This window comes from Anarhichas minor, unplaced genomic scaffold (assembly GCF_050575085.1).
Source record: "Anarhichas minor isolate MPS153535 unplaced genomic scaffold, ASM5057508v1 ptg000062l, whole genome shotgun sequence".
In the NCBI taxonomy this organism is placed as follows: domain Eukaryota; kingdom Metazoa; phylum Chordata; class Actinopteri; order Perciformes; family Anarhichadidae; genus Anarhichas; species Anarhichas minor.
Window position 1 is genome coordinate 2,533,010 of NW_027466508.1, and position 26,309 is coordinate 2,559,318.

The 26,309-nt window shown below is 40.0% G+C and overlaps 1 protein-coding gene across 3 annotated transcripts; it reads left to right on the forward strand.

Moving 5' to 3' along the window:
• The first annotated feature begins 5,767 nt into the window (after positions 1 to 5,767).
• On the forward strand, positions 5,768 to 26,224 carry slc12a4 (solute carrier family 12 member 4). 3 transcript variants are annotated; one of them, XM_076077786.1, is made up of 24 exons: positions 5,768 to 5,995; positions 15,019 to 15,116; positions 15,215 to 15,346; positions 15,741 to 15,887; positions 16,347 to 16,401; positions 16,676 to 16,806; positions 16,964 to 17,205; positions 17,587 to 17,801; positions 18,178 to 18,342; positions 18,670 to 18,768; positions 18,870 to 18,927; positions 19,074 to 19,248; positions 19,538 to 19,656; positions 19,855 to 19,953; positions 20,092 to 20,211; positions 20,376 to 20,480; positions 21,395 to 21,563; positions 22,164 to 22,359; positions 22,701 to 22,870; positions 23,105 to 23,236; positions 23,504 to 23,611; positions 23,869 to 24,056; positions 24,267 to 24,400; positions 24,528 to 26,224. In XM_076077786.1, exons 1-24 carry the CDS (start codon positions 5,860 to 5,862, stop codon positions 24,617 to 24,619), a joined length of 3,285 nt encoding a protein of 1,094 aa, XP_075933901.1. In that variant the 5' UTR covers positions 5,768 to 5,859; the 3' UTR covers positions 24,620 to 26,224. The 3 variants fall into 3 exon arrangements, with proteins under 3 accessions (XP_075933901.1, XP_075933903.1, XP_075933902.1); XM_076077788.1 differs by lacking the exon at positions 5,768 to 5,995 and adding an exon at positions 7,511 to 7,616; XM_076077787.1 differs by lacking the exon at positions 5,768 to 5,995 and adding an exon at positions 12,632 to 13,771.
• Positions 26,225 to 26,309: the final 85 nt, after the last annotated feature.

Below are 26,309 nucleotides of genomic sequence, written 5' to 3' on the forward strand. Positions count from 1 at the left end.
ACAATAAAAAGGATTGCATGGAGGTAAAAATTCATATGGCCGATAATTTTCTATAAAAATTAGAGTCGGAATCACTTGAGTACAACATTCTTCTAGTTATGTGGAGATATATGCGTTTGAAAAGGGTATAATGTGCACTTTGTGGCAAGGATCCCAAACTGTTGCTGTGGTCAGTTTGTCAGGTATCTATAGGGGAAGCGTTGAGAATATTTTTGAAAGAGTGGCGATAAGGTGTTCCCTTATGTCAGATGTTGCATTTATCCAACGCTCATAGTAAATCTATTCACATGGCTTTTTTGCTCCCTGGGAAACTAATGATATTCCAAATGTCAGTTGAATCAACTCTGTTATTTGGCATTTAATGACACACCTCCTCAATGATATAACAATGGAGAATGATCCAACATTAATATTCAGAGGGGACACTTAGCCTACATTTTCATTGATGGAAGGGCAGTAAGGGACCTGGATAATGGATTAGGGGGTGTTGCCCAAAAAAGGTTCACAGTTTTGGTGCCTCTTCATCCCGATGCAGGTTCTTTCCCAGTCCTGTCCTACACCCAAACCCCATTTTCAACCAAAACAGACCAAATATTTATATTTTCATCAACATATCTTTCAGATCGTTTGCAAATAGATATGCTTGATTATAAAGTACACAGTAGTGGTGGAATATAAGACTGAAATGTGCTACTTTCTGCTATGTGACTTGTGCTGATTATAATGAATCACACTGAAACGTATAAATGCATGTATCAAATACATGACTTACACACCCCTCCAATCTAGTGATAGAAAATTAAGACGCAGTATTCGTTGGCAATTTACTTATCAAAACTCAATAAATGTTCCGCAGCTTAATTAAAACCAAAACTACCATGAATCCTACCAAAAAGTAACCAAGACCTCTGCACAACACACAGCCCTCACAGCTTCATCCAGGCAAAGACAATGCATTGCATTTTGCCAGTTGAAAGTGGTATTACCACCCAATCAACAATGGGTCTTTTTCACTGCAAACATTTTGAGCCATCATTACAGGAATGTCACACAGGTTCCGAATATTAGCTATGGCTCTGTGCTACTCAAGAGTCTCAGTAAGCAAGGACATGTGACAGTGAGCCAACATGCGCATATAGGACCCTGAGACCAAAGCAGCTAAACGCAATTCAGCCATTATTCACAGCTGTGCTTTTTCCCCACAGTGACATGTCAAAATGTCTTCCATGACAAAGTCTATATCACAGGCTACAATTCTGCTCACAGACAGGCACAGCGGCCATTTTATTTCAGTAAAAAGAGAGAGTGGACAGAGAAAAGGAGGGTGTCACTTACTGGGAGAAGACCTTCATGGTGGAAAAATCTTCAACAACCACAGAATTTCCCATTGGACTTGAGTTCTCCCACAACGCTTAGTCCATTGATGTTTTGGCCACCTGTCTCCTGTCCACAGGTTTTCCAACTAGGCCTATGTCCTTTGTTTTCACTGTGGTGCACATCCAGTTTAAGAAAAGTAGCCAACAAATCAGTTTCTTCTCAGTCAATCATTTTTGTACAGTTCAGGAAATCCAGACATACACTCTCCTTTGCTGCTAGGTATTGCAGTTCTACGGTCTGTCACGGTGTAGGAACTACTCAAACAGGGATTGGACCCAAATGCAGAGAGTTGAGGCGTGCAGCAGGATTACTTAACTGATTTATTTTTGATTCAGTTCACAGGTGCCATAGCTAAATAGTGAATACTGATTGGGGAAGTGAGACCAGGTGAGTAGGACTAACGAGGGACAGGTGAGACTAATCAGGGTGGAGCAAACACACAAAGGCGGGAAGATGGGTGAGATGGGTAACACTTCAGAACAGGAAACTAAGAATACATGATAAGAAAACACAGCTTTGGAATGAGGGTAGAATATGACACTGACTAATATTAGTAGCAATACTGAAAAAAAGATTTTTGTTTTCTTTTGAATAATGTTGCTAACATTTCATAGTTTAATTAGTGCAAAATAAATGATTTGAAGCCACAGTTGGCTGGTTTTCTTCAGAATATGTAAGTGTACCTTCTCACATAAATGAAAAAAATCGGAGTTTTTGTGTTTTTGCAAAAAAATCCCCTTATTTGCATCCTTATTTATTTATTTATTTATTTATTTATTTATATTGGACCGGCGGATCGCGTCAAACAGGCACATTCGTGTTTGTGTCATGCTTGCTCTGACATAGCCAAGCGGTTATAAAGTAGAGCATGGATTTGATTTATGGAGGTATATTGCCAGCTGTAACTTTAAATTAGTATGGCAAAAACGTGCACAATTTAGCAGAGTGGCGTTGTTACTTTAGGCTATTCGCTCGTGCTCACTGACTCTTGGGAAGTGGCGGAGACCGAGTCTCCAGCGTCTATTTAACATTATTTATCCAGCATCATGTAAAGGCCCGCTGCAGAAGACATGCTATAGTCTGCCTTGGCCCTTGAAGCCGATCACCCCCGCCGCAGCTCAGACCGCTGGTCTCTTATTTATTCAAAGTTGATGAATATTGAACGTAGATATGATGAACGGTTTTCCAGACATGCGATTGAGATAGCCTATTGACACGCATACAGAGAGACATAGATTCCATCATAGTATATCAGTGCATTTTCATTTATAAAAAATCATCATGCAGAACATTAGATAGGCTTTATATTCTATGAAAGCAAAGGTCCTATAGAAAAACCTGCCTCATGTGAACCTGGAGCATCCAGTGTTCTACTTAAAAAACACAGTCAAACCGTAAAGACTGGTAAAGCTGCTTTAGAGACAATAAAATACCACGGCCAATATTTCAGTCACCATTGCTGCCAGGCTGAATGGCATTCATTGTCCACAGATGCAGATCTTCAGTGCAACAGACAAAGTGGAAAGACCCCGATGGCCATGTCAAGCTAATGATGGCAGCCAAAGGTAATTGGATCGACTTAAGTCCCCTTAGGCACAGTATTAGAAAATCCTAATCAATGTGGAAAGACAAGGAGTCCTTAACTTTCCCAACCAATCAGATTAAGCCATGCACCTAAATACCATTCATTTAAAACACAGATAAATCCCCTTTTTCAGACAACAGTCTTCAAAGTTGTTCTTTATCTGGTGAAATTTCAGGTACTAGACAAGGTGATTGTGGGGAAAGATGGTTGAAATAAAAGGTGTTTATTTTACATCACAATTTCCCAAAATCTTGAAATAACTGGCTACCACAGATATTCAAAAATATATTGTTTAACAATTCAGTTAGAAAATTACATTACATAAATCTTTCTCTACAATACAGAAAATAACTTTTGTATTGTAAGCAGAGGATCATGCCTTTCAGCATGCTAGTAAGGACTACAATAAGACTTAAGACCAACTCCTGAACACCGGAGTAAAGCATGCTTGTATTTTATTAATCAGTTCAGAATAATTTCAGTTTGTGAATATTTTGTAATTCAAATGGTGCCTTTAAGAGAAAAAAGTGTTTCGGACTATCCTCTTTCTGAAATCTGTTGTGAGATTGACCATTGATGTTTGCCAAATTAAATATTTGGGAGGTTATGTTGAAACATATGTAACTCTGCTGTATTCATTAGGTGTTAAAAGCCTGACATCTGGGAGGAGATCACCTATATTTTTATCTCGAGGATGAAAACACCAAATGCGTTTGCAGTATTTTTGAGGTAATGTAAGGCTGCCATCTAGTGGGTGATAGCTATAATTGCAAGTCAGAGAAGCGCGTACTGCAGTTTACTAGCACCAAGTGATAACACAATCTTAAGTCAAAACAGAATGCTCTTATCTTGTGGTATCACATCTGTTCAAGTGCAATATTGACACATTAGAAGAAAGTGCATGGGACCAGGAGTAGCCGATGGTAGTTTGTTGTATTCACAAGCCTGAAAGGCAAAGCAGAAAACATTGATAAACCTTTTTGAACGTCCTTTAAATCAGGTGGGAAACAGGTTACATGCAATCTTTATCCTCAGCTAATCATTTGTCATTTAGCTCTTTCAGTAAAGTACAGCGTTGCTCCTTCAGCCATTTTCTGTGGACCGAGAGGCATCGCCTAAACTTGACTCAGAAGTGATAAAGGACCAGCACAGTGCAAATGTGGGCACTGTTTTAGTTTCTCACCCCAGTACCTTCACCAGATCCTTCAGTCTCTTCCTTTGATGTAAACAAGCTGACCCTTGTGGGCCTCATGTTTTCAGGGACCAGTCCCTCCTGCTCACGTCTTCCCAGAAGGCTGAGTCATTGTGGTGGAAGAAAAGAGGGCGTAAGGTCCTGTCTGCCTGCTGCTCACTGACCCTCACTTCTACACAGCACTGCACGGGTTAGTCATTCTAGGAAATAACCTTATATGGTTGATGGCATCTCATGTGTATTACTTTGTCAAGCCAGCAAGTTAGTCAGGAAATGGAATCTTTTTTTTAACGTCAAAAACTTATTCTGTCTGTAGAGAGGAGCGAGAAGAAAATGGCAATATGTTTTATTTTGGGACAGGGCTCTAAAAATTACAATTAAAGGTACCAATTATTAAAGAATACAATTTCCTGTAACAGATGATCAAGCATGTATTTCAATAGATTATTATTTTTCAAATTTTTTTTGTAGTCCATATGTCCTATAAGACTACATTTACATGCTGTGACTGTAAGGTCTGGATTCTCTTGGTTTGCCTTGTATGCCTGAAAAAGGTCTACAACCGTAAGCATGTTTGTAATTTAATAGTGTGTGCAGATCCCAATGTGCAAGCGTTATTTTTTTTCATACGGACATGTGATTGTCCCTTCAGCACCTCAGCCAAGTGAGGGAATTGCCCTCATTCATAGACTATTTCCCTAGACTATTTCCCTAAGTATTGTTTTATTTTTTAAATGGAGGATAGCTGTTTCTAAATCAAAGTGAAAAACACCCCAGACACTTTAACAGTTTAAAAACCCTCTGCAATCCAAATGGAGCAGTAGCAAGATCTGAAATGGCCTTAAACAGGACCTTTAATAACAGCCTTTCTAGGCTGAGTCTTTGATGTGCTGCTTTCATGGTTTAAGTAGCTACTATTCTTGGAAAGAGGAGGGTAAACTTTACCCTCTGTCAGTGATGTCACTTTAAACACTGCTGAGCCTGTCCTCACAGCTTCAACAGCTGGAGAAGACATATTACACTATAAGAATTCATTTATTGTCACATATTGAATGATTTAGCAAATATTGGGGGAGAAAAACTATTTGAAATTCTGATTGACCAAAGGTTAAAATAACTGTTAAGCTGTTTTCACAGTTGGAATGGGATCTGGGATCATTTAGTTTCCTCTCTTTTTGACAAACAGTTTTTTCTTTCCTCTCTTTTCCACTCTGTGCCTCCAGTTCACCAATTTAGTTTGACTATTTTCCACACTGCCACGTAGCTGTCTGTGTGATTTGGGAATGGCCTGCATACACAGAGGACGGCCTGTCTGAACCTTGACCAGACCAGGTTCACGCTGTTAGCTGTCATTATGACACAGCCAGCAGAAAGGGGTCACCCTACTCTCTCACCCTCTCACTTTACATGACTCAGGGATGAAAATGCTAACTCCTCAATCAGAGTTGTGTCCCACGGGTCACTCCTAGGGGTGAGGGGGTTTTTCCAAATGCATCCGTGAGACCTCCGTACCCTTCTGTTCACACAAAAAAAAAAAAAAGGGGGCTGGCCTGTGGGCGGGGAGTATGATAATAGCCTCTAGAGGAAGTGAGCACAGTGTAGTGGAATGTAGTTGCCATTAGTGGGAGTTGAACTGAGGCTGGCTAACAGCTAGCCTGCTATGTTGAGTTGCTGAGCTGGAGACACAGAGGATAGTGATGAAAACATGCCTCACTTCACAGTGGTACCGGTGAAGGATCAAGCTCCGTCCAGCTACAACAGTCTAGAGGGGATTAACTGGGTGGATTACAGGGACACTGGACAGGACTACCCTGGTCATCAAGATACTGTCAGCTCTGATGGTAGGTCTCACCTAACTAACTTTTACTCAGCTCTTAATCTCCCAGCATGGGACACAACATGACGTTTTGAACTTGATAAATGTGTCATGAAGTGATTCTTCATGAGTTGCACCCCAGGACAACATGGGGAAGGCGTGCTTTGTCCTGAGAGCTCTCTGAACAGCTGGTTGTATGGTTACCATGGCAATTCTCCAGGGTCAGAAAGCAGTTGTCCCACATTAGGCAGGTCTGTCTTTTACAGCTCACTTTGGGTTGAGTTAAAAAAAAAAAAAAATTACTTTTATCATGTTGGAGTATTTCTTTTTTGCCCGTGGAAGCTGTTTAAAATAAATTCAGGGACAAATGAGTAACAAAGGGGAAACAATGAAAGGGGGTGAGAACTGTGGTGGAAAACACAACGTGGAGTGGGACTGTGTGAGGGGGGGTGGGGGGTGGTGTACCACCGTAACAAGAAAAGACTTCAAGTGCTTCCTTACACAAAAGATGGAGCTCTCTTTGTGCCAAGGGGGGATTTCCTTTCACAGGGATTGGCTGCTCAACAACACAGGAGCAGATTTCTCCCTCCTCACTTCTCTGTCACAAATTGTCTCTCACTCACTTGTTTCTCCACTGCATCAGTATGAAAAGAGATAGGGGGAGGGGGGGGCAGTCCCAGACTGAAGAGAAAGGGAGGACAGAGGGAAGACAAGGAGAGCAGCGAGGAGTTTGTAGCCGCTGGGTAGGATTATGTTCGAGCAATGTTCATTTGTGTGGGCTGACAGAGTGAACCAATCAGGGGTACAGAGTTTTTAATAAAAGAAACACATGGGTGCGGCTTTGCAATGAAGCACCCACGCTTCAGCAAGCGCCCATCAGTCCGGGCTGGGCACAAACCCACACACTGACTGGCCACCCACTTATAGTACCCTACCGTCATGCTGACTGTGAGCTCCTTAAAACTGAAAAACATCAGAAAGGATCAGAGTTCAAGGCTGAAGAGTCATCTCACTCGTGTTAATGAGCCTCCAGTGAGTGAACAACCAGTGTGTGTGTATAGTCATGGGATGCATTTCTGTGTTTTCATCAATGTGTGAGTGCGTATGTATACATTTGCAGGCAAACTGGCCACGCAGATGAGATGATCTATGTTTCAGTGAGACACAGGGCTCAAGTAGACTGAAATTTGAAGCACAAGAAGAAGGAATCAAAGCACATGTTGACCTAGCACTCTGCTTGTATACTTCTGGAATGCATGGACGTTACCCTTTAGAGCCAAATGACAATTTTCAAACACCAGATATGCAAGTTAAAAGATACTGTACAAAACAGTGATTTAAGTGTTAACAAGTAGTGGCTTGAATGCTGTCTAAGTAGAACTCTGTTCTAGGTTTTGATGATAGAGGGAACGCAGTTGTCCTGATATAACCCTCAGAGTTTCACACAAGCTTGTTGCTCCCTCCCTTGCCTTCCTGCTGTCATAATTCTCTGTTACCCAGCCGAAGAGAGCTTCCTGATGCCTGAGAACAACAACCACCATTAATAGCTGCGTGGATGACTTTATGCAGGAAAGGGTGAGAAGGAGGAGAAGAAGAAGAAGGAAGTGTGACTGTGATGAATAATGAGACGGAGCAAAGGGCACGCAGTACGTTACCATTAAGTTTCAAACACATGTTGGAACTCAACAGTAGCCGCTCCTCAAGTCAATGTGTAGTGCATTGTTGTAGCATCTTTACTGTGTTATTCTAAGAGTTATTTAAGTATCATATCATAATTATTATTTAGCATAAATTCAAAGAAAAATAGAGGTTTTGTTTAGGAGAGAGTGACAAGTGCAGAAAGAAGTATGGAACATGTACGGCATACTTTTGATATATACTTTTTACATTTTAGTTATGTACATCTTCAATACTTTTCCAACTTGAGTTTTACATGCAGCATTATGACATATTCAAGCAGTAAAAATTTGGGTGGGAAAGTATTTGCTGTGGTAAAACCATCCAAAATGGGAGTGGTGGGCTTGGGAATGGTTCATGTTGGATGTCTCAGCTATACAGAGTGACGTCTGCAGCATGGAGGAAGTGACACAGTGCACAGTCTGTTTCAGCCGATGAACAGGATCAACACTGTGGTCATTGTAACTGTGCTGTACTCCTGAGCAAGAGAAACTACCCTAATATAGTCACATTTCAGGGAGGAAAGTTGGTTTGCTGAGACTTTGTTACTGCTACATAATTGCTTGTTTGTTTGGAACATCATTTGTGTATTATGCTACCAATAGCTGGTTATAATCTTGTTTGCTCAATTTCTTGTTTGTGAAAGTCAGATGTGAACTGAAAGAAAGGGACATTTGTGGAAATATGTGGCAAGTACCTTGGAATGTTTTCTTGTTCATCTTCCGTCTCTGAGCCTGCATTTCTCAGTTTTTAAATTCGATTTTTGAGGCATGATTTGTTTATTGCAACATCACAACCTTTATGCCATCGTTCCAAACGATTGATAGCCTCGGAAATCTAGGAGGAAAAGTGGGCTTCTTAACTACTACCTAAGTGTCCTTTGGTGCAGCAAGTGGAGATCCCACGTGTATCAGTCTACGTGAAACAAGGCAACAAATAATATTTCATGAACTGAATGAAGCCAATGTGCAGGAAATATGACTGTTGATGTAATAAATGACCCATCAATGAAATTCAATTTATAAAACTACAATTTTTTTCATTTAATCCATTGTAAACATTTTGATTAGTGCCAGGTATGTGCAGGTATTTATGGGTAAATAATACAACCATGTCATGCAAATATGTCTTTTGCCTGTATTGGCCTCAACTAAACAGGTGCTGAGAAACTTGTGTAATGAGGAGATTACTTGGAGAACACTGCTGTCTGTTCCTGCTCGTCTCTCAGGAGAATAGGATGACCATTCCTGTCACGTTGTCTGGTGTGCCGGTCAGATAACCCTTGAGAGGGGGGGGGGGGGGGAGAGGCTGATGACAGAGTTAGAACAAATTCAAACAGGCACACAAACACTTAACAACCCTTAACAACTCTACAGTAAATTTGATTATTTGTGATACTGTGATACCCTAATAACTGATAGAGAAGATATTGTTTAACTAAATTATTTGTAACACATAATTTCATATGATGCAACTGTCTTGCCATCCAATTATCTGACATCTTTGCTCTACCTGTTCATTCACATCAAAGTGACAGCCAGGCAAGCAGGGCAGCACAGATGTTGTTTATTCCAATGTGTACCTCCAGGTATTGTTGAGGATGCATTCAAATCCATTCAGTTTTTCCTGGGTTTACCAAGCTCTCCTTCACTGCCTCCCTTTTGACACTGAACAGAGATCAGTGCAAAAATACATACTGTACTGCCCAGGATTTTCACTGGTATGTGATGAATGTGAAACTTGGGAATTGTCACTGCTGTAGCATGCTCAGATTGTAATACATTAGAAGTGTTTGGACGGAACTGCTTACAAGATAAGAGCATGAAACATGAAAATATTGCCCTCGTGATTGCAGACAAATTCTAGAAAATTCAAATGTAGCAGGCTTGTGTGTTTGTCCAAACTCTTCAGGCAGAAACAGGGTTGTTAGTATCACTGATCAGGAAATCATAATAGGAGAAGTAACTTCCAGCAAAGCAGCAACAGGGTGCTAGTTTATTGCCTTTCCAAAAGCCTTTACATTAAATGTATGATGTTCTGTCCTCCCTGAGAATTATTTTTAGACATAAATGTAGAAGTACAATGAAATATGAACGTTGTAACAGTCCTTTTTGGACATTGTAATACAGAAATGTTTTCATATGCTACAATGAAACCAGTGGCTCCCAAAACCTGATAATTGAAAGTGTAAAGGCCCTCATACTTGATTTTGGAGTGGGATTTCTGAAGATGTATAATAACACCTGCATATACTTCTTGACCTCTTAATTAGGCTATTGCTGAAGGTATCTTCTTGTTCACTTTCCCTTCTTTTGTTTACAAGGAAAGAGCTGTCAGTCAGACTGCAATACATCAGTGTATAGGAGGAGTAAATTCACTACTACTTCCAACCTCCTCTGGACACGACCGGGTACAACTTGATCAATTACTGAAGTTACTTAAGAATGAACATTTAACATTGTGTTTCCTACCTCCACAGTAATGTGCTGTTCACGATATTAACGGGGAATTGTGTGTAGATAAACAAGGCAGTGAGTGTTCATCTGTACCATCAACTCTACAGACTATGATCTGTACATGTAACATTCACACAAAGCAACCATTTATGAGTGTGGGTTGTGTGTGCAGCAAATGCACAGCTTAAGCATCCTTAAGTGAAGCCATTTTGCGAAGACACCGGGGATAGACAATTCTCCCGTACAGACCACGCTTTGGGTTTGTTTAGTCATTAGTTCTACACCCATTGACGTACCCATTTAGTTAATTTGTGTCTTTTTGAAAGTCTGTTGTACGATGCACCTCTTCCCGCCCACCTTTACCCCCTGAGGTAATCAGGCTGAGCTGCTGTCCTTTTCTCATCATTAGCACACATCAAAGCTGATATGTTTTGCTGTACGTCTCAGCAGGTTAACATTCCAATGCTCTGTTCAGATGCTGCTCCGAATGGAGCACAGCTACTACCGCTAACATTGGCCTATTGCTAAAGCCGAATTACATTGTTACTTGCCATGGGCTCGAGGAGAAAAAAACATAACATATGCTGAAATATACGGTGTAGGGCTATACAATTCAAAGGGGGTATAGGGAAACTATATTTATGTACCAAAACATGTAAATAACTACATTTGTGAGTGACTTACTTCATTTTATTGGATTTCGATTGGATTTTACAATGCATTGTGGGAGAGTAAGGGAGCTGTCAATCAGTGCACTGGAATGATTTTAGGATCGCCACGGTCTGCGTCCCCAGGCAGTTTATTAATTAACTAGCCATTGGTTTGAGCCAAACATTTTCATGAACATCTGCACTTACTCAAATATGTCACTTTTATTTGACAAAGTGGGAAGACAGGTGCACCCGCCATAACCCAGTTAAATATTACTTGCAATTTTGACTAATACCATGCCTAACATTGTGGTATCCTGCCTCCACAGGGGTGCACCATACTCTAACATAATGTCAGTTGGGTTAGCGCTGTACTGTATACAAATGCAAACACATAATGACTCAACTGGGCTGTGCTTTTGTCAGATTTTGGACATCCACTGCTGCTTATAATGGAAATGAGGCTTCAAGTCATTCGGGTAGAGCTGGGCTATTTTCCACAAAGAAATACTCCAAAAAAGTAATGTCAAAGTTTTAGTTCAGTCTGACGATCGGTTGCTAATTCATTATTTTGCCATTACGCAACTGGTTGGTAAAAGCATAGCTGGTAGAGTTCAGACAGTAAAAGGGTCAGAGTGGCTCAGAGTGTTTGGAGGATCGTTTTACAGGCCCAGAAACATAAACAATGAGCAGGATATAGCGGGCAGTAGGGAATAAGTTACCCTTTAACCATTTGACCTGCTGCCACGCAACAGTTGTATTATGTTTGCCTAACCCAGGGGCATGATCACGTCTATGCTTTGACGGCATGCAGCTTACAAAAGCAGAGGGAGTAAATTAAATGAAGAAAGGAGCAAATATGCACGTGTCCTTTACTGTCTCTCTCTATTTTACACACACACTTAGCCAAACACACACACTCCACCTCCAAACACATAATCAGGAGAACATTATTGCCAACTAACTGCACAAAGCAGAGTTAGCTAAGCTTTACTACTTCTCTGCCTCTCGGTGTTAAGTCCAAAGTGTTTATTAAAGGGGAAATTTAGCAAAGAAGCTTTTTCAAATCCTAAGAAGCTGATGGACAGGGATATTGGTTTTCCATGACTAATCAGCTTTAGAAAAAAGGGCAGACACATTGCTGTTAAGTTTCCTTCTGCCTGTAACATTAGTGCCTTTGAAAAGTCCATTTGAAATATAAAAGTGAAACCTCTTGAATACTCCAAATATCCCACCTAAGTACACTGTGCAGTCCTGATAAAGTAAACTAATGCCCTGCTTGCCAAAAAATGTCTTGAAGAAGTTTTGCAGGAAGGTTTGTAAGTTGTTTTTTGGATCTATAACAAGTAATATTGATGTTGTCGATGTAGAGTTGCCTGAGACATTGTTTTTGTTGTTCAAGTCATGTACTTTGCACTTTGAAAACACTTGACAACGTAGTATCTTCTCAGGGAATTGATCTAGTTGTAAACACACAGCAAATCATACCCAGCATTCCCTGAAACATAGGCAGTCTGTCTAAACATTTGCTTTGGAATTTTGGTGCAATATAAAAGCTCAAATATTACATGTAATCATGGCTTATGATAGTGTGTGTTTTTGTCTTACATATTTCTGATAAAGTTGTAAGTACAAGTTTACCCCAACACCAACACTTTATACTTCTTGATAAGAAACCTCGACATAACAAATCCTTTCAATAACCGAATAGTAAAATGATACAGTAGCGTGTTTCTAGATAGTTAGTCAGTGGAAAGGACAAGTCATGTACACCCTTGCTTAACTTCTCTACCTTGATATAGCCTTCTGTGAATGTACCAGTCTTTGATCTTCTGGCGGTGGAGCTGTTTTGGTGGGGTCACAGGTGACCTGTCGGTACATGCTGCTGCAAAGCCTCTGTGCTGTTCTGGGCGCACAGCAAGACTCTTATGTGCCTTCATAACAAGCCAGTTAATCTTTAATCCTTTTAATTAGACATTTAATGTGAGGTTATTAACAAGAGACCCCCACTGTTTCCTCATTGTTAAAGTGTCTTTTATTTTGCTGGTCCAATAAATGGAATGAGCCGGAAGCTGAACTATTTTTGGTTTTAACATTAGGATATAGTCCTTGGAGCAACACCGACTGAGTACAGCGCCTGCCAGGAAACTTTTGAACGGATGTAATTCTATGGAGCAACATCAATCTGCACTGCTCCAAAAATGTCAGATGTCTCTTTAAGTTACTCAGTGCCTCTATCTCATCTACAGTAGTCTCCCTTCATTGCTGCTTCAAACACATTATGTTTTTATACCATACCACTGACAGTGAGATGACACTAGAGGACAGTGTTGGCATTAGTTTTATATCTATCTATTTCCAGGCATAACTCCCATCCCTCTGTGCTGTTTGGGATCTGTAAAGACAGACCCATGGGAATTTGGCTTTCATGCCTTAAATTAGCTCTTTTTTTCTTTTTTACAGATTCTTGCAAGGTTTTTGCACCAAAGTATGGTTTACATTTTGTACTACCTTGTCATTTGCAAGTGCCTTCATCATTTTAATTGTTTATTGTAAAAAACCTTAAACAAACCTTGCTTTAATGGAGAACATGTTTTGCTTATTGCTACATTCTTGGAATAATGGCTTGGTCTGATGATACCCCAAAATTTTTCCACACTGAACATCAGTACAATTTAGGAATACAGATACTGTTGTACTGCACTTTTCTTGGGATACCTTCAACCCAACCCATGGTTCTCATATCCCTATGAGCATACATGTGGTGTGCGTGTGTGTGTGCTTGAGCTTGTTAGTCAGAGAGTTACCACCGTATCTTCCACTCCCCACCTCTCACCCCCCTCAACGTGCACCATGTGTTAAATCAGGCCCCTGAATGAGTATTCACCCCGGGCAACCTAGTGTCCTGGATAGTAATTGACGATTCCCCAAGCCAGAGCATAGAGTACTCTGTGGCAGTCCGCACACAGCTCATAACTATGCTTACCCAGAGTGAAGGCAGTGGGACACAGAACACAGGTGAGTGAGGACCAGCACTGAAGCTCAACCAACTCACTTACAACAAGGCTGGTATATTGTCAATGCTGTTGAGGATATTTTTCTATTTCATGCCCTCTTGGTTAAATTGGCAGACTTTTTGTTGCAGGATTCATTTTGGCTTTGAGATGCCGTCGTTAAAGTTTACATGCTCTAATAACCCAAGGTTAGGTCATTTCGAGGTAATGAGTGTATGTGTGTGTGTGTGTGTGTGTGTGTGTGTGTGTGTGTGTGTGTGTGTGTGTGTGTGTGCTACTTTGCGTGCAATAATTGCCCAAGGCACTGTGCTCATCTCTGCTTGATTCTTTTCTTCAAAAGTTAATGAGAGTAAAATCTAATTATATGCCTGTTTATCACCTGGACTTTTCCTTGTCGGTCTGTGCTGCTTTTGGCCCTTCACTGCAGCTTCACTGCAGGAGCTGTATTCCTGAAGTTTACTGCTACATGGGGATTATTAAGATGTTCTAATTATAATTTATAGTGACAGTTAAAAGCTGACTGAATATTGAAAACAAATTGCCATGGAAAATGTTTGAAATTGGTACTGTATATGTCTGTATTAATTACATAGGCAATGGCATTGGGCTGCTATTTATATTTTTTAATTGGTGACATTAATTAAAACCATGACTGTTTTATTGTTTATCCATCAATGACTGTTAATCTCTATTGACACCTTGCATATAAAACTTATAATTTAATGCCACCTATCTTTTTTCAGCAAGTACCACATTGTAGATGTAATTGTGACACTTTTAGTCAATAATAGCAGGTCCATAGTTAATTAAATGAATATTTGATGTCAACTAAAAGTGACACAATTAAGCTGAAAAGCATCCATTTTTAATTCTAAAAAAATATGACATGTATTTCTGATCTTTAAAAATGTAAGTGAGGATTGATGTCACCTAATTATGTGTCTTGTTACATTAGAGATTTTATACTGAGTCTGGTTTTTACAGTAAATAAGCATCGTCTTAAGACAGGGTGGTGAATTATTGCAGGTTTTACAAACTTTCATATAAATCATGTCTCCGTCAGTAAAGCACATTGACTTGATGTTGCAGTTTATGTTACCAGCGTGCCTCCAATATATCTTTAAGAACAATGTTTGCCTGATGTATTGACAGGAGAATATTTGATTGACCCTATAGCTCAAATTGTTGCTTGGCCAAAAAGCAACTTTGTTTTTATTGTTAACCTTAAGTCATTTATCCTCTCTCTACTAGGACATGGGAATCATAAAGAAGACAGTCCATTTCTCAACAGTGCTGATGCTGCTTGCAAGAAGAATGACTTCTATGACAGGAACTTGGCTTTGTTTGAGGTCCGTTATTTTTATTTCCCAATATTTCTGTCAGACGATAGACTTGTACCAAACTCATTCATTTAACCTCTCTCCCCCCCCACACTTTCTTCCTCCAGGAAGAGCTGGACATCCGGCCAAAGGTTTCCTCTCTGCTCAGCCGCTTGGTCAGCTACACCAACATCACCCAGGGAGCCAAGGAGCATGAGGAGGCGGAGAGCACTGAGGCCTCACGTAGGAAGACCCCCAAGGTCAGGAGTCAGGGCACAGCAGAGGAACACTATGCCTCGCTGTTTATTTTTAATTACTTGTACACTCAGTCTTTGGAAGTTTAGAAACATTATCCTCCATCTCTGGCTCTCCCTCTCTGCCTCGCTATCCAAGTTCTAGTTCTGTATTAAGAGCTGTTGATTGATTGCTAATGCCTTTGCGAGCTCTGCCGTGCGACTGTGGCTGTGTAAGACCTGGATACGTGCAAAGAGCTGATAACATGATGGAATGACCTTTAAAAGAAATGAACACAAATCAATACAAATGATCAATACATGTGTTTCCTGCAATGTCATGGTCAATGATCCTCTCTCTCTCTCTCTCTCTCTCTCTCTCCAATGCCCCTCTCCTTCTCTCCTTCCTTCTTTCTATCAGTCTCCCAACATGGGCACTCTGATGGGAGTCTACTTGCCGTGTCTGCAGAACATCTTTGGTGTCATTCTTTTCCTCCGACTGCCGTGGATTGTTGGCATGGCTGGCATCATGCAGTCCCTCCTGATTGTCCTCATGTGCTGCTCCTGTGTTAGTATGAGCACAGACACGTACCGTACTGCTGTACTGTAAACACACACACACACACACACAAACTGTACTGTACTGCACACAGACACACACTACATCGCTGTGTTGATTCTGCCAACAATGGGAGCCAGCTTTTGTTGCTAAACCAATCAATAGAATCCACACGGTTGTATTAGCAGCAGAAATTATTTAAAGGAACCAGTCATCAGAAAATCAAAAATATTTTCCTCTTACCTGCCCTGCTAATTATCAATCTAGATTGTTTTAGTCTCAGTTGCCTGGTTTTGGAGATGTGGAACTTGGCTTGTGGTGCTCAAAGCACCAATGTATTTGAAAAAGTCAACAGCAATATCTTTTTCCAGAAATCATGTTACTCAAGATAATCCATGTTAATTAAGGTAACGCCCACGCATGTGTGTCCTTTTCCATCTTAACCATATTTTCTCCTTTCCTTTACAGACAATGCTCACAGCCATATCAATGAGTGCCATTGCTACTAATGGTGTTGTTCCAGGTAATACTTTAAATCCCCCACACTCCATTATATTCACTTAATAACTCCCTCAGCATACTGTTCATTTATCCAGCAGATATTCTCTGTAAGTATTACAGATACATACTTTTGTAGACTTTTTTTATTTTCTATTTTATTTATTTTTTTACAAGATTTTGTAAAATATTTTATTACTGAATTTTCAGAAATGTACCGTTGTGTCCCACTGCATGTAGTACAGACTGTGGGCTTTTCAGTGGCTTTCTGTGTGTAACACTTTGTTGTACTGTTGTAGCTGGAGGGGCATACTTCATGATCTCCCGCTCCCTTGGCCCTGAGTTTGGAGGAGCTGTGGGGCTGTGCTTCTACTTGGGCACTACCTTTGCTTCTGCCATGTACATACTGGGGGCCATCGAAATCTTCTTGGTCAGTTTGCTAAAATATTATTCTGAGGTTTTATTCCAGCTCACATTTGTATGACTAGATATGCTGTTCTTTATTAAAATATGTTAGCTATTACATGAGTTTTAACTGCACTGTATATGGCAGTAATGGTCCTGTTGTAAAATTATTCTCTCCTCAGAAATATCTGGTCCCCCAGGCGGCCATATTTCACGCCACAGACACTCTTGGGAGTGACAGTGCCATGCTGAATAATATGCGAGTCTACGGCTCTATCTGCCTCAGCCTGATGGCTGTGGTGGTTTTTGTAGGAGTCAAATATGTCAACAAGCTGGCCTCTCTTTTCCTGGCCTGCGTCATTATCTCAATTGTCTCCATCTATGCTGGGGCATTCAAATCCATGACTCATCCCCCAGAGTTCCCGTAAGTCTGAAGAATAAACATCATGTGCCTTAACAGAAAGTAATGTGAATTATGGGCACAATAATACGGATTTAGTTCTTATGGGGGAGAGAGCACTCATTTTTAAAATTTAGAAATAATGCAGATTTCACTCTTCTTATTACTATTATGTTGTCTATATATATATATATATATATATATATATATATATATATATATATATATATATATATATATATATATATATTTTTATTTTTTTTTTTTATTTATTTTTTTTTTAATATGTTGTTCATCATAGTTTTTTCCTGTGTTGTCATGATTCTGTCCACCATTATGTTGGTGGTGGAAATAAAGATGGCTGACATAGTCATGATTTTAATTGTGTCCATGTTATTGCTGTAGGATCTGCATGCTGGGAAACAGGACGTTGGTGAGAGATCGCTTCGATGTATGTGCTAAGACTGTGATAAAGGGCAACATCACAGTGCCCAGTCAGCTGTGGGAAAGGTTCTGTCTGCTGGGGAACATGAGCAGCGTTCAGTGTGATGACTACTTCATTCAGAACAATGTGACAGAGATACCGGGCATCCCTGGACTGAGCAGTGGGATCATTAGAGGTAAACTTATCATAAATTGCAGAGGGGTTAAAATACACACTATGAGATTTTGTTTTATAATAAAAGTTAACAACTCATAATGTTCCAAGTATATACAATATATCATTACTATACTGTATACATAGTGCTAAAGGGGTAGGAAACAGTGTTAGCAAACCCAACAAGAACAATTTGCATTTTTCACATTATGCTATCATTTTTAGGAATTTTAAGATTCAACAATCATTATCTTGAAAATGTATGATGTTTTTCCAAAATGATATCCCTAAATTTAGAAATTTCTTGCATCAGTGAATAACACACAGGCCTGTTAGAATTATAGTCTCTTCTAATACGTTTGTTGCCAATGTTTTCAATGTCAGTTCTCTGTTGTTAGAGAACATGTGGGGCGACTACCAACAAAAAGGGGAGATCTTAGAGAAAGCGGGGCTACAGTCAGTGGATGCCCACGGTGCCATGGAGAACTTTGGCATGTATGTGTCAGCCGACATCGCTACATCATTCACACTCCTTGTGGGGATCTTCTTCCCATCTGCCACAGGTAAGTCTATTGTCTGCATGAAAGTGCAAAATGATTATTTCCAAACTTGTTTACCCTATATCTTAAGTCATGTATCAAATTATGATTGTGACAACAAACGTAAATCTATAATGTATACATGATTTTTGATGCAATCTCAAGCCATGAATTGCAAATTGGAACTTAAGCCACCTGCTATGTTATATTATATACATTTTTTACAAAAGTAACTTGCACACAGTGAAAAAGTAAAGATTTAAACCTTCCTCTAATCCAACCAGCAGGGGGCATAGTTAAACAGCTTTTACATGTCTTCTGTTTTTATCAACTGTCTATTTTGCCTTGAAGGTATCATGGCAGGCTCCAACAGGTCTGGGGATCTCCGTGACGCTCAAAAGTCCATCCCTGTGGGAACCATCTTAGCTATTACTACTACTTCACTCGTTTGTATCCTTATTTTGGTGGCTACCCACAATACAACTGACAATCTTTGCAGATTTGATGTACATCGTTGTGTCACCTTAAGCCCCTTGACCTCTTGTATTCAGATTTCAGTTCTGTGGTCCTGTTTGGGTCTTGTATTGAAGGAGTAGTCCTTAGGGACAAGTAAGTTCACCTGTGTCCTACTGCATGTTCGCACTTTTATCAAAACACTTCTGGTTGGGTAAAAATAAACAATACAAAATAAAGATAACTTCATCATAAAAGTCAAGACGTATTATTTTTCATATTCAGTATTCATGTACTTGTAGGTTTGGAGACGCAGTTAGAAAAAACCTGGTGGTGGGGACGCTCTCCTGGCCGTCTCCGTGGGTTATTGTCATTGGCTCCTTCTTCTCTACTGTTGGGGCGGGCCTTCAGTCCCTCACTGGGGCTCCCCGACTTCTTCAGGCTATTGCCAAGGACAACATCATACCTTTTCTCAGGGTGAGACAGTACACACTGTTGATGATAAACTTTTCATTGTCGTTGCAAGACAGAAATGGCTCCCACAGACTTGACTGACATACAGTCAGAGACGACATGTTACTCCATTGTCTGTTTGTTATTACTTCCAAAAGTTGAATATTCAGGATAACCTCTGAATCACATTCAATGTTGAGTTGGAAATGTTTGCTAATATTTGACTTGCAGGCTTATTTGAATATGATGCAGTACCAGACATGAAGTGATTTGCATTGCTTCCTATGAAGGGTTTTGAATTTATTTGTTTCAGGTGTTTGGTCACGGAAAGACCAATGGAGAGCCTACATGGGCCCTACTACTGACTGGTCTCATAGCTGAGCTGGGCATCCTTATTGCCTCACTGGATATGGTGGCTCCCATCCTTTCCATGTAAGCTCACATACGTACACATGCCAAAAATATGACATGTGCCAAGTATAAAATGCACACACCCCATACATTTATTTCACTCAAACATTGGGTACATGCATTTCATCATTTCTGAGTTAGGTTGAGGCCAACTACACCACTGAAGATGTATTACCTACTTCAAATATGTTGGAAATTCTCCTTGTGTTCATTCAACAGGTTCTTCTTGATGTGCTATCTCTTTGTGAACCTAGCCTGTGCAGTTCAGACTCTTTTACGCACACCGAACTGGAGGCCAAGGTTTAAATATTATCACTGGTGAGTACATTTCTTACAAGGGTGGGAGCACACTTCCTTTTCACCAGTCAGATTGTCCCGGCTGTCATACTTATAAATAATAATGCTGTACTTGTTATGCTAAAACATCTCTTCCGGCTTTATGTGTCACAACCACAGGGCTCTGTCCTTCCTCGGCATGAGTATGTGTCTGGCTCTGATGTTCATCTCCTCCTGGTACTATGCTATTGTGGCCATGGTAATTGCTGGGATGATCTACAAATACATTGAGTACCAAGGGTATGTCTCCTGTCTAATTAGCATTTGTATATTTGTCTTTGGCTGTGTCTCTGTGTTTCTGTCTGACATATCTGTAATGGATGCTGGCGGACAGCCGCCCACTTACATTGTTTGTCATCCCTTATGTTTGTGTTTTGTCTCTCCCACTCACAAAACAACAACAGAGCAGAGAAGGAGTGGGGGGACGGAATACGAGGACTGTCCCTTAGTGCTGCACGTTACTCCCTGTTAAGGCTAGAGGTTGGACCCCCACACACCAAGAACTGGAGGTACAGCTACACCTGGAAGAGACTCTCTGAATGTATCCACAAAAACTCCTTTGGATTGCACAATCCAAAGGAGCCACAATCTATAGTGGAATATAAAAAATAGGTTATCTACCCTCTATAAAAATGTCCCTGGAGAATGATGATAATGCCATACAAAATAATCAACATATGATAGATTTACTACCAGCTGTAATCCATACTGACACACAATGAGTAAATGCCATGTATTTGTGTACAGTTTTGGGAAGTTGTGGCTGTAGAAAGGGTTTCATTTTTTATATTTCTAGCTTGCTTGCTGGGCATTTCCACTACGTTAGCGTGACATCTTTTGATGTAATGTATAACCACTCTGATGCTGCACTTCCTCTTTTGCCTCTCATTCTAAATGTGACGACAGTGACTAAACATGGCTAGTCTTGAAAGTTTTGAATGTGGAACGAAGAATGGAATGATGGCAGTATGTCAATAAAATGTAAAGAAGGTAGTCCAGTAAGCACTGACAGAGGTCAGAAGATGTCTAGGTTATGACTGAGATAAATTTGGCAGAGAAGAGACAATAGTTATTTTATATGTTTAGGTCACATTTATACATTTACCTTATTCACAGTTTAACAGTTATATGTGCCCTTGATGGCTTAACATCCCTGTTTTAAGCTATACGTGTCGATGTGTTTTGACATGCAAATCACAGACCAGCTGCTGACACTGGCACTTGAAAAGTCCAATTTTATTAACATACTGCCAATGATCATTCAGTAAATCTTGTTTTGATAGATGAACACTTGCATCCTCTAATGTCTGTGCTTTCTATACAGCAAAACAATATGCATTGTTCTAAATACTTTGGTAACAGTCTTTTAACAGGGGGTGCAAAGACACACCTTTGATCCGATCTTTGAATCTGTCCACTACAGACCTCAGCTGCTTGTGCTGTTGAAGCTCGATGAGGACCTCCACGTAAAATATCCTCGTCTGCTCACCTTTGCCTCGCAGCTGAAGGCAGGGAAGGGTCTGACCATTGTGGGCTCTGTCATCCAGGGCAACTTCCTGGACAGCTATGGGGAAATGCAGGCAGCTGAGCAGGTAAATACTAGAAAGGGGTGTGCTGAACATGCTCTATACAATTCTCTATTCTACTCTGTTGCTGACTGCGTCGCAACTAATTGTTACAAATGACCACCTTTTGTGATGTGAAAAGCACAATGAAGCGAAAAACATGCTTCATTGTGAATTTTCAATTTTTGTGACGTTTCTTCCTCAGCAACTGTTTTTGAAGCATTTGTCACTTTAATCAAAGGGCATGGCTGGAAACAGCTTGTTGTTGTCACTACAATATGGGGCCAATGAGCCATTTCGGATAAAATAAGGGACTGTTGCGGGAACATTTTCCATAATGTGATGTGTTTGGTAGAGAAATGCCCTTTTTTATGTGACAACAACCGGAGAAATTAATCCCTCATTCTCGATTCACTTAGTGCCAAGACAATACTTATGCATTATGTATCAATAATTATGATTAGAGCTACAGAGGGAGGTAGTGAAGGTAAAACCTTATTCAGTGGTTTTGCTGTATACATCTTTTCTTCTAAAGCATTTAGTATTGTTTAAACATGGTTCATCTGCTTACTCCTTATTGTGATCATAGCCTGAAATTCCGTTTTTTTTTTACTTTTTTTCTGCCAGGCCATTAAGCATATGATGGAGATTGAGCGAGTCAAAGGTTTCTGCCAGGTCGTGGTGGCGTCTAAGGTGCGGGAGGGTATTGTCCACCTGATCCAGTCCTGTGGTCTGGGGGGCATGAAGCACAACACTGTGGTGCTGGGCTGGCCGTACGGCTGGAGACAGAGCGAGGACCCTCGTGCCTGGAAGACTTTTATCAGTAAGAGTCTCACTGAAATACTGTTGATACAATAGGACACTTAAAAGGGACAATCAGAATCTGCAGTATAGCACCCCTATTAATTGACTGCCAACCCAAATTGCATAATGTTTTCAGGCATAAGTATTTAGTTGTCACACTTAAATGCACTTAACAATCAGCTCCCTATTATGAATTTGAAGATAGAGCAATCGTGGCCTTGAAAAAGCTCATTTGAATATACTATTTGGAATACATTTTGTGTTAGTTTCCATTTGGCTTGTACAGAATGTAAGCTGTTGCAAAATGTATTTATACAGTACAGTTAATATCCGTGCCTCCATGTTTTCCTCTCTACTCAGACACAGTTCGCTGCACCACAGCTGCCCACCTGGCCCTGATGGTGCCCAAAAATGTGTCCTTCTACCCGAGCAACCATGAACGCTTCACAGATGGCAACATCGACGTTTGGTGGATCGTCCATGATGGGGGGATGCTAATGCTGCTGCCTTTCCTGCTCAAACTTCATAAAGTGAGACAGCAGATATCCTTTGAGTCCAATATTCTACTTTACATGTTGCAAATAAAACAAAAACTGTGTCACTGTAATCCTTCCAAACTTACACGCTGTCCTTGAATAGTCTTTGTTCGATTTAGTTTGATGTTATTTGGGACTTGACGTGTGTTTTCTGAAAGCAATTATAGTCACATTTGTTGTGTATAGCACATGGTATTACACTATAGTTATATTTGTCTATTTGCATAGGTTTGGAGGAAATGCAAAATGCGTATCTTCACTGTAGCCCAGATGGATGACAACAGCATCCAGATGAAGAAAGATCTGGCCATGTTCCTGTACCAGCTGAGAATAGAGGCTGAGGTGGAGGTGGTGGAGATGGTGAGGATCACTCGCACACTACTACTAATCTGAGCAAAAGTGAAGACTTCTATAGAGTTTTTATGGCTAGAGCCAGAACACATTGAACTCAGTAATAAAACCAGATGTCCATTATTACAAGATGCCGCAGACAGGATTGTTTCACAGAAAATTGCTTGGCTTATTTACTCTAATTTCACTGTCACTCCGTCTATGTTCAACAGAGACATACAGTATGTTTAAATTGGATTAACCACTAAAACATTTTTTGTTCAAATGCTACTTTAGCATGACAGTGACATCTCAGCATACACCTACGAGAGAACGTTAATGATGGAGCAGCGGTCTCAGATGTTGAGGCAAATGAGGCTGTCCAGTGCAGAAAGACAAAGAGAGGTATGTTTTCTTTGTGTGTGTAATATTTATTCTTAAAATATTTTACAAATAAAAAATTATTCATAACATATAATGCATGATAAATCATTGAGAGACTGCTGTTTTGTTGTTTTAGAATCTTCACTACTGGTGGTCCGGTACAATTTGGGAATTTAACCTGCTCTAACTTAACTCTATTTAGTGCTATGAGTAAAGGTTTTATTTACATACAGTATATTGAAATCAAAGCCTCATGATATTCCCAATGGCACTTGCAGGCCCAGCTGGTTAAGGACAGACACTCTTTGGTGCGTATGGGAAGTCTATACTCAGACGAGGAGGAGGAAGTGGTGGAGGCTCCGCCAGAGAAGGTTCAGATGACTTGGACAAGAGAGAAGTGTGAGGCTGAGAGGAGGAACAGAAACAATGCACCTGAGAACTTCAGAGAACTTATGAGCCTCAAACCGTGAGTTGCATTCAGTTAACCTCAGCATCTTCTTTACCGCCTCTTATTTAACCAATAACACCTGTAGCATTTAATGCTAAACCATTTTACCTTATTGTTCCCTTTTGGTTTCTCTCACAGTCAGCGCTTGCTTTAAAAATTGTAAAAAGTAAAATAAGTTTATGAGCACAAATCCTTTTTCCTCTGTCTCTCCTCCTTGCTGCATTCTAGGGATCAGTCCAATGTGCGGCGAATGCATACGGCTGTGAAGCTGAACGAGGTAATAGTCAATAGGTCCCATGATGCTCGATTAGTGCTGCTCAACATGCCAGGGCCACCGCGAAACACGGATGGAGATGAAAACTGTATCCTTTACCAATATGATCAAACAAAAAGGTGTCTTTCATAATTGTAGAGACGATTTTGGGCTGCAGTACACACACCAAGTATGTAGGCTATTGTTTGGCTGTTTTTACTTAACGTGTATTCCAGATATGGAGTTTCTGGAGGTGTTGACCGAAGGTTTGGAAAGAGTGCTGCTGGTCCGAGGCGGAGGTCGGGAGGTTATCACCATCTACTCATGATCAATTATTAGCTGCTACACAGGAGCGTCTGCCTCATCAGAATACATTCCACCTCTAGAAAGGAGGCAGAACCTGCTGGTTAGACGCATGGATGTCACTTTGATTGTGAAGTATGTATTTTTCAGTACAAAACTTTTTTTCTATTCTTGTAGAATATTGGCACACACTAGTGTACATATCCACCTATATGTTTGCAACTCTGCCATTCTTACAAATGAAATCCGTTATTTTTCTCCCTCATAAATCAATACTTGTGTGTCAAACACAAACTTTAGATTTATTTATAGGTCACAAATACCTCTTATATGTGATAATAAACCTATATTTGACAGACTGGCAGACTAGTACACATGTTGGGTGAAGAGTTTTGATAGTGTGCCAGATTTTTATTCTGAAACAGCTCTTTGATTATTCTGGGAGCACATCTTTATTTATTTATTTATTTCAACATTTCCCCACTGAGGTAAAGAAAATGTTACTGATGATAATGAACACAGTGCTTGACGTTGGTTGTGCTGTAAAGGTGGCATGCCAGAGATCATGAAGTAAGTTTTTAAAAAGAGTTATAATTTATGATTTTTTTGACAGATATGTTTGCTGTTTATATGAGAGAAAAGTGTATATGAATGACTTTTGAACCGTTACATTTGTACTTTTTCTACAGACCTGAAAAGCTTATCTGCACACAAAAAAGATGGCTTCATTTAAAGTTATAGTCCTTAGGCTTTCAATAAAATCATGGTCTGCATTTCTTCTGCAATAGACATTTGATATTTTTACACTTAATGGCAATTGCAAATACCATTCTACATGGTAGTTTTTATCATTAGTGGCGGAGTCTGCCATTCCCGCACAGGATTTAAATTGGCTTAATTCACATTCCTACAATGTTAGTTAGTTTGTTTGTTTGTGCTGTAAACAAATACACCAGTTGGTATTGTGTTGTAATTCTGACAAAGTAGCTGCTCAAGCAGTGTTTGCTGCAGTATTACACTGCACCATCGTTGAGGCCAAATCAACCATGGCTGAAATCTTAAGGAATTTCAGCTTTAAGCAATTATGACCTCAGAACCATGAGACTTCCAGACACTGTTTGTGTCTTTTCAAGTATTTTTCTAAGAAGCTGATTATTTCAGGATATTATACTGTGTCAAGAACAACTGTTCTACGATCTGTAGCCAAGAGTGTGGCTTTCCCTTCACTTAAATCAAAATAGGTTTTGGCACAATCCAATTTTTACATGGAAACTTTATGTTGGCAATGTTTTAGTGAAGCCATGAGTAATCATTTTGAAGAGCGATGAGGTCATTGTTCATGAGGTCATTGTTTTAATGTCGAAACCCTGCACATTGTGTTGAAACATCAAAATGAGCGCACTGAAGCAAATTCCTATCATCTTTGTCTGAACAAGAGAAATCTTCACAGTGTTGCTGTGTGCTGTTCCAAGTTAAAGATTTTGTTTTAGTTATTTCTATGTGCAACATTTTCCTGTTTGGCCAAAGGGCAGAATAGTTCACATTAAAATGCACTTTGTTTTTCTAAACCTCCATGATATCTGGTTTTTCTGTAAGATCAAATAAAAAAACAAAACATCTGTTTGTTAAATGCTGCCTCTGTCCTATTTCCTGCTCACTGGTCAACAATACATCAAAAAAAAAAATAACCTTCACAAACAAAATCCAAAATAACA